An 8,575-nucleotide genomic window follows, 5' to 3' on the forward strand; every position below is an offset into this window, starting at 1 on the left:
TTCAGGCAGCAGAATGGTCAACTCAGCTAGAAGAGAGATGGGCCTGGAGAAGAAGGAAAACGAGACAGAATGGCAGAGCCTCACTGGACGATTAGTGGGCGGCTCCATGGCAGAAGTCCAGTGCAACATGAACAAGAAGGCAGCAAATTCTGGTGGGAACCACAAGAAGAGAAGGATGAAATCTGGACCTGAAATCTATCACCAGCATTGGAAAATAAGATGAACTGATTGCTTGAATGCAATATGTAATGACTTTGGGTTTTCTAACTGGAAACTTTTGCTAATCATTTTTATCAAAGATAGTAGTAATTGGAGCCCTACATTGCTGGTAATGAATATGATGAATGGAAATGTAAATCATCAATGAAATTGATTCCTTCTCCATGGAACTCAAACTCAATATACATTACAACAAAATCCGCAGTGCCTTATCAATCCAGTCAATTGCATCTGACAACTTTAAATATCAAACTTGTTACAGGAGGAATCACAAAAAGATGAGCCACAACTCAAATTATATTTTATCTCATTGAACAGATGCAAAACAAGTATCTCAAGGTATAATACTTTTTAGTTTTTTTTTTTTTTTCAGCCATATCTTACTCCTTCATCACTCGCAACCTCTCCAATTTTGTATGCCGTATAAGCTCCATTTCCATCTCCAAGTATTCTGGAAGATGCCTCTGGACTGACAACTAGAACCATCCCGATACCCATGTTGAATGTCCGCCTCATCTCAGCATCCTCTATTCGGCCAGCCTAAGAAACACAAATAAATAGGAGGATTAAATTACCAAGTATTTTCAAAGATACATAATGATTATTAAAGAATAGCTCTGTGATCAAGAAAAATTAACTATAATCCTATTGCAAATAACTCATTCATCTTGATTTAGCCACTGATATGATATGGCATTATGTTTCTGAAGCTGAAACCGATAATTGCCAAAATGAAGAAAATCTGTACTGTTTTATGGAAAAAGGTTCATCACATTCACAAAGTTCAACTGAGGATGGCTATTCTTACCTCTTGGATCCATTTGAATACGGATGGGACTTCCCAGGAGTCCTTATAGATCACAGCCCCAAGGCCTTTGGGAAATACTCGAGGTATGTTGTCAGTAAAACCCCCACCTGTGATGTGTGCTATCCCCTTCACCCCTCCCTTGCTGATAAAGTCAAGCACCTGCTTGGACATTAAAAAAAAAATTATTAAAAAAATAAATAAATAAATAAAAGAGACCTTCTGCAATCACTCATCCAATGAACAAGACAACATAGAGCATGATAATGTGAACGTGGCAGGGTGATGAATGACCTGCTTAACATAAATAATAGTCGGGGCCATCAAAGCTTCACCTAGTGTAATAGCTTCACCAGGAAGTTGGTCCTTCAGAGAAAGGCCACTTTTGGACAGAACCCTGTAAAGACATGCCAGTATCTGTCAGCAGAGATCTTGACATACATCAATGTAAGAAAGGCTAGAAATGAACCCACTGCAGACTTCACCATTGATATTGATGAAATAAAGGGTACAATGACCAACCTTCTAACAAGAGAGAAACCATTGGAATGAACTCCACTAGATGGCAGACCGATGAGGACATCTCCAGGAACAATAGTTTTCCCATCAATAACTGAATCCTTTTTTACCACACCAACTGCAAAACCACTGAGGTCATACTCACCATCTGCATAGAAATCTGGCATCTCCGCTGTCTGAAAAATGCAGTCCAGTGAGCTCAACCTAAGTTTATAACCTCCATAATAGGTCACCATATTTTAAACCAAAATGAAAATGAAAAGAAAAAGGCCCATTAGGCTATATTGACTCTAATATTGACAATCTAACCACAAATCACACGTTTGATGGATATATTTCCAATTTTTTCATAACAAAGAAAACATGAAGCCTAGATGCAAAGTACAATACAATCCCAAACCTCTACAGACATCCAACCCCTTATAGTTGACCGTCCAAAAGAATGGCATGCATTAGATGATCAGAATTTTGTATATCAAGTTTAATTCATTTAAAGAACATTGATGATGAACACCTTGCTTGTTGGTAGGCATCACCTTCCAATTGCATTGCACCACACAGCTTTGTAACTATTTGACCTCATAGGAATTACAGTAGTTAAAGAGTTAAACCCAGTATTTCCCTTTCTCTTTATATGTAATGCAGTATAATATAGATAGAATCAAGACAATATAAAAGAAAAGCAGTAAGGGCCAAAGTTTGGAATACCTCTCCCCCAAGAAGAACACAGTCAGATTGTTGGCAACCATCAACAATTCCTTTTATAACCTGAATAGGCACAAAAAGAAAAAGAATAAATTAACCATGCTCCAGCATATGTGGTTAGTTGTGATATGATGAATCCAAGAAAAAAGCTAAATTTATGCATAATTGTCTGCTACCTTCTCAGCAAGGTCAACATCAAGGTGGCTTGTGGCAAAGTAATCAAGAAAAAATAATGGCTTAGCTCCAGAAGTAACTATGTCATTTACACTCATCGCAACCTGGAATGGAATGCATTAGGAAGCCAAAGCCAATTATTAATAGGAAAAAAAAAAAAAAGATCTACTTGAAAACAATAAATATATGAACATAGAAAAAAAAATTACCAGATCAATCCCAATAGTTTCATGGATTCCAGTTTCAAATGCAAGCTTCAGTTTAGTTCCCACCCCATCAGTACCAGCAACAAGGTATGAGTCACCTGTTCATAAGATATAGTGAACAACATAAAAAAACTTGCAGACAACCAGATCTAGAGAACATGCAAATCTCTCTTCCCAAAAAAAGGGAAAAGTTCATGAAGACAATAATAAGCATCAATTGTCCACCACTAATTATAGTTCTATGACATAGACCTAGCGCAAAAAGGGGGTACCCCCTATGCCAAAATCAATCAGGATGACTTACACAATTGCTATGGCACACACTAAATTCTGAGGAAAAACAAAATAAAAGAGCTAGAAAGACATGGAAGCTTTTGAATTCAATGATGTTTGTATACCATATGAGAGAATCTTCAATAGGCTACTTGAGATTAGGAAAGTTATAAGGGTGAACATGAGCCGGCCTAACATGCATAGACACAGCTACCCAATAAATTTCTTGACATCTAAAGTTAATACCATACAGCTTAAAACTTGTCTTGTGTCATACTGACTACATTTGTGCTAAAATGGTTTAAGACAACAATGACTAAGCTTGTAAAGAAAGTACATGGAAATGACCTACTTAAGAGCCTTAAGGGCTTTCTTTTTCTTTTTCTTTCTTTCTTTTCTTTTCTCTTTCTTTTTTAGTCCTTATTGGGAATTGAGCTTAGAATGTCTCACATCCCCACCTGAATCCCTTAGCACCATAGCCAGGTCTTTAGGCCCCGAATAGCTCAACAATCAAAACTACCATAGTTGCTTCGATTATCACCCTCACAATCCCACTGCAACAATTACATGCCAGTGATACTCAAGAAGCACCATTCAAGTTAACCATAGAAAACACAATGAGAAAATAGTCATTTCTGCCTGTTGTTTTCATGCAGCTGCAAGTCAAATTTAATTGGGAAATGTCATATTAGGTTCAAGGTATTTCTATTGCAAACTCTTACTTTTTAAAGTCTACAAGTGTGATGTCAAGTAAAAAATCCAAAGTATTTTTATTTAGTAGTAGGGGTAAGTACTGCATCCATAGGAGACAGAAAATAAAAGGTATTTCACCATATATTTCAAGGCGAAAGCTATTGCTGACAAGAAATTTATAATTATTATTTTCAACAATAATGATTAGAAAATGTATTAGAATAGGGTTTGAAATTCAATTCTTTCAATATTCAAGAATTTTAGTCCCCAATGAAGAAGATAATGGAAACCATAGAGTAACGTACCAAGAGGGAAAAGACCTCCGAAGCCACCAATCCCTGGAGCCATCTTTGCAATTCTTTTAACTAGCTCTGAGCCAGCATCTATGTCAACACCAGCATCCTTATATGTAAGACTATCAGCCATGTCAGCACTTTCCCCATAATTGTTCTTTGACATTGAGGATATAAGGCTAGTGTTCCTTGGTCTTCTTGGTCTCACTTCTCCAGCAGCCATCCTTAGCAGTGAAAACCTCTTAGAAAAGCAATTTTCTGTGCCTTTGCATGGATGCTGTTGGGTGACATAGGCCTTCTGGTCACAGGGTCTACCAGAAGATGCAAAACATCGGGATAGCTCTATGTTTGCTCTCAAGTTTGAGGTCATGGTGACAAGGAAATAGGAAATGCTGGGAGGACATAGAGATTATAGAAAGAGAAGTAAGCATGCAGCTAGCAAATATCATGAAATCAGATGATGAGTTATGAGACCACGTTTTCACTATATCAGCATCTTATGGAATGAGGCATGCTACAACTATCATACAGAATAATACTTTGACTTAATAAATATGCAGTCAAAAAAAACATTTGCTAAAAACATCTTGAAAAAGGAATTACATATTTGGCACACACACATATCATCAAAGAGATCAAACTCCCAATCTCTCACGATATATGTTCAATTTGCATTTAACCATACTTGTGAATTTGCATCTAAAATTCAAGGCAATGTATAAGTAGACCACATTCCCAAGGAAAACAACAAAATAGGTATTTAAGATGTTAATCATCTAGAAATATCAATCTTGAAAGTAAAAACAATAACATGACTTAAATTGATAAAACTGGCCCAACATTCACACCAGTTATTTAAGTAATCCAATCCACATAACATGGACAAATATCATTAGAAAAATACTTGTGAACTAAAAAAAATATACTCGAACTTTCTTGAGAGTACCAGATACAAACCAAACCAGATTCACAAACATAAAATCCAGCAACTGAATGGATGGACAACTCTTTCAAAGAAAAAAGTCAACTCGGAAAACAACCAGACTACCTGGACTCTGGGTTTTGACAAACATGATGGACCAAAGCCCCATCATGGTAACTATTGTGTAATAGGGTGCATTGGGTTGAACTAAAGAACTGCACTTTGTTTGGAATTCTAGTTCAGTCTTGCAGTATCAAATGAAACCTTACAAATTTTATCATTCAAATCAAATGGCAGCACAGTGAAAATATCAACTATAATTATTTCTATATTCAGCTATAATAATGCTGTGGTTGGCAGAGTCCAGTTTGAGTGATACCAGGACATGGGATGGTAAGCAATGTGTTCAAGCTTTTGGAATGACTCTTAAAACCATAAGCCTCAATTCTTAATTGCAAACATGAGTGGACTGACACTAATCCTCACCGGATGCCAAGCAGAAAATAATCAAACATTAATTTCACAAAGAAAAGGGAAAAGATCATGACAAATGAATGGTGGGTAAAGGGAGTTTGTGCTGTAATATAATATCAAAATAGAATCATCATCCTATAGGCATGCACAATCAAATTCCACCACCAGGTGAACCTCAAAGACAAGCAAAAATTTCCAGAATCTACCCAAGTCTAAAGCCTTAAACAGGGAATCCCATCATATTGTGAAGCACAGTACCTCTTTAAGATATTAGAATCCACTCTCTCAGACACCAAACCCTAAAAAACACAAAACACAAGTTCTCATGAAAACCAAATGCAAGAAGAAAGAGAAACTCACTTTAGGTGCAGGGTCTGCAGAGCTAGGAGTCCACAAGGAGGGAGTGGGTGTCATCAGCGCCAGTGGGGAAGAAGAGGAGATGAGGGTTGAAAGGAGTGAGGAGGCCATTTTTCCTCTATCTTTTTTTTTTTTTTTTTTTTTCCTTTTTCGTTTTACTTTTTAATAAGAAATGGTATAATGTAACTTGTCTTATATCGCATCTAATGCCTTATTGTTACATAGTAGACCCCAAGAGCAAACAAAGAACAAAAACTGTGGCTGGTAGAAGATGAATGTAAAACTTATGGTATGAACATGAATCATGAAAGCCGGCTCTAGAAGACCAGAATGCAGAAATAACTTGATGTTCTCAGCCCCAACTAGTTGGAATGGAAACAATATGCTTGTACCTACTAAAAGGAATTTGGATTTTTATAGGTTTCAAATGCCATAAAGACCATTACAACAATAAGAGAGAGAATATGTGAGGCTACAGCGGGATCTATAAACTATCCCATTTATTGTGGAGAATAACAGATAACAAGCAGAACTATCCAATGCCTGTGAGTCAAAAAAAAGGAACTGTCCTGAAATTTTGGTCCATTGAAGAATAACACGCATCGCTTGTCAATCAAGTCGTATTCATAGGAGAAATCTCACTGCAGTTGGATTGCCTACTCTTAACACAATGTGACACTTGATTTCATACTAATTTTCCTCACAATTAGTACACTCTGACAAACTTGAAACACAACATAAACAGCAAGGAGAAAGTGAGATGGTTAGAACTAAGAACCTTGCATGGAATTGAACAGAAAGTGATGGAGGGAAAATGATAAATCCTTTTGAAGCAAGAAAAGACCATTTGGCAACCAATTCAGAATTACATCGAGAGATGCTATACGCATTGAAATATATATATATATCACTAACTTACCCAAAGGATGGGTTTAGAACTCAGGTCAAACCCAGTTCATGAAGTGTATGCCATTACAGTATAACTAACAACTATTCTACTCAAATAACTTTGATAACAAATACGTATCTTCCAGCCACAAACATTATAGTTAGGGCAAATTAAGAGAATGAGAGTCTTCTCTTTTCTCCATTTCACCTAAGAATTGCCTTTGCATTTCTCACTCTCTGTTTTCCATGGGACCCAATTGAATGGAAAAAATACCAAAAATTCCTGGGAAATGCAATATCCTTGTCACCTAAACTTTTCACATATATATTAACATCTGAATATTTGTGATCTGAAGTGCCTGAACCGCATTCAGGTATGCAGTATGCTTACAAGTGCAAATAGAAAGCGATACATTTATAAATTCAAACATTTTGTGTCGGATCAGAAATATAAACATGTCCATCCAATAATTTTCCATCATTTCAAGAAACATCTTGATTGCACATGAAGCGTTTTTCCTTTTGCACGAACCCTAGAAAAACCCTAATCCTTCGAATTCTTAATTTCAAAAGAGAGTGAGAGATAGAAAAATAAATAAGCAAAAAAGAAAACCATAGGGTAAAGGGTTCAGTAAAAACCCGGATCCAAGATTAAATAAGCCAACCCTAGACGACCATGAATGAATATTTACACAGCTATGCCATGGAGGATGAGAACGACTCACGAACCTCTTCGAGCTTCTACACCTTGACGCCGATGGTGGAGTTGATATGTTTACAAGTGCCAAACTTGAGTTGATTTTGTTACAAGTGGCAAAGTTTGATAAGATTCGTATACACGTCACCAACCTAACACGTTTTTCATAAATTTTAGTTGCTAGGTTTTGGCCCATTTTTGTGTCTACTGGTATAACTCATTTAATTAATCAATTTAATAGTGTACTTATTAATCTAATTATATTTTTAAATTATTTAAACCATATTTAACTCATTTTAAATTTATTTTTGAATAAATATAATTTAAATAATATCCATTTGACTATAATTCCCATCTTTATTTTTTAAATATTTTTTTTTCACAAAAATAAAACATTTTACAAAAAAACATATTTTAATAATTTTAAAAATTGTTTCATTTTTTAGACAAGTCTCTAGGAATTATTACATTTTATATAAAAATTATAACTATTGTTTAATTTTAAAAATAGAAAACATTCCTATATACTATTTTCCACTTTTGTCTTATTATTGGCATAAAAACTTTTAGATATTTTTTTATTGAAATTAATTTTTTTATAAATTTTATTCATTTTACAATGAAATTTTAAATTAAATATTAATATTTTTAATTTTAAAATTTATATAATAAAATTAATTTTAAAATTAAAAAAAAATTATTTATTTTTTAAATAATTATTTAATAAATTAATAACAAATTTGTGTTTTTATAAAATCATTTTTCACATAAACAAAAAATAATAGATGAATATTATTTATCTTATAAATAAATAAAAAATATCAAATTAAATTAATTTTATTTGTTATACTTAATTGAATTAATTTAAATAAAAAAAATGAATATTAAGAACAATTAAAATTATTTATTTATTTTTACATTTTATTCCTTTTACAATGAAATTTTAACTTAAAATTAATATTTTTAATTTTTTTAAAAAAAAACCACATCAAAAGTCATTAATAGTATATAATTTGTCTATTTTCTACTACTTTGCAAGCAACGATGAGAATGGGAAAGTAAAGAGAATTTTTCTCTTTTCAAGTCTCTGCCAAATAAAACAAAAAATAATTCTCCCTCTGCAGACTTCATTGCCCCAGCTGTCTCTATACGTGATGGATTTCAAAAGTTTTCAAGATTGAAGATTCAATAGAATTTCAAGTCCCAATCATTGCCTATAAATAGAGTCTCAACGTTTTTCATCAGACAGAGTTGGGAAGAGAACTTCAAAAGTAGAAAAATTCAAAGAGTGCAAAAATTTGAAAGTTCAAAAATTTATCTTGTAATTTTCTTGGTATACTTTCAATAAAC

At 34.0% G+C, this 8,575-nt stretch overlaps 1 protein-coding gene across 3 annotated transcripts; it reads right to left on the minus strand.

Moving 5' to 3' along the window:
* Window positions 1-347: 347 nt before the first annotated feature.
* LOC117930951 (phosphoribosylformylglycinamidine cyclo-ligase, chloroplastic-like) lies at window positions 348-7,315 on the minus strand. Of its 3 annotated transcripts, none has more exons than XM_034851768.1 (9): window positions 7,258-7,315; window positions 3,900-4,279; window positions 2,632-2,726; window positions 2,425-2,526; window positions 2,252-2,311; window positions 1,547-1,719; window positions 1,319-1,421; window positions 1,028-1,186; window positions 348-759 (listed from the first exon to the last, which is right to left on the minus strand). In XM_034851768.1, the coding sequence occupies exons 2-9, from the start codon at window positions 4,255-4,257 to the stop codon at window positions 589-591; spliced, it is 1,221 nt and encodes a 406-aa protein (XP_034707659.1). In that variant the 5' UTR covers window positions 4,258-4,279; window positions 7,258-7,315; the 3' UTR covers window positions 348-588. The 3 variants fall into 3 exon arrangements, with proteins under 3 accessions (XP_034707659.1, XP_034707658.1, XP_034707657.1); XM_034851767.1 differs by lacking the exon at window positions 7,258-7,315 and adding an exon at window positions 7,168-7,251; XM_034851766.1 differs by lacking the exon at window positions 7,258-7,315 and adding an exon at window positions 5,644-7,251.
* Between the last annotated feature and the right edge of the window lie 1,260 nt (window positions 7,316-8,575).

The sequence above is a fragment of the Vitis riparia genome, chromosome 14 (genome assembly GCF_004353265.1).
Source record: "Vitis riparia cultivar Riparia Gloire de Montpellier isolate 1030 chromosome 14, EGFV_Vit.rip_1.0, whole genome shotgun sequence".
Lineage (NCBI taxonomy): Eukaryota > Viridiplantae > Streptophyta > Magnoliopsida > Vitales > Vitaceae > Vitis > Vitis riparia.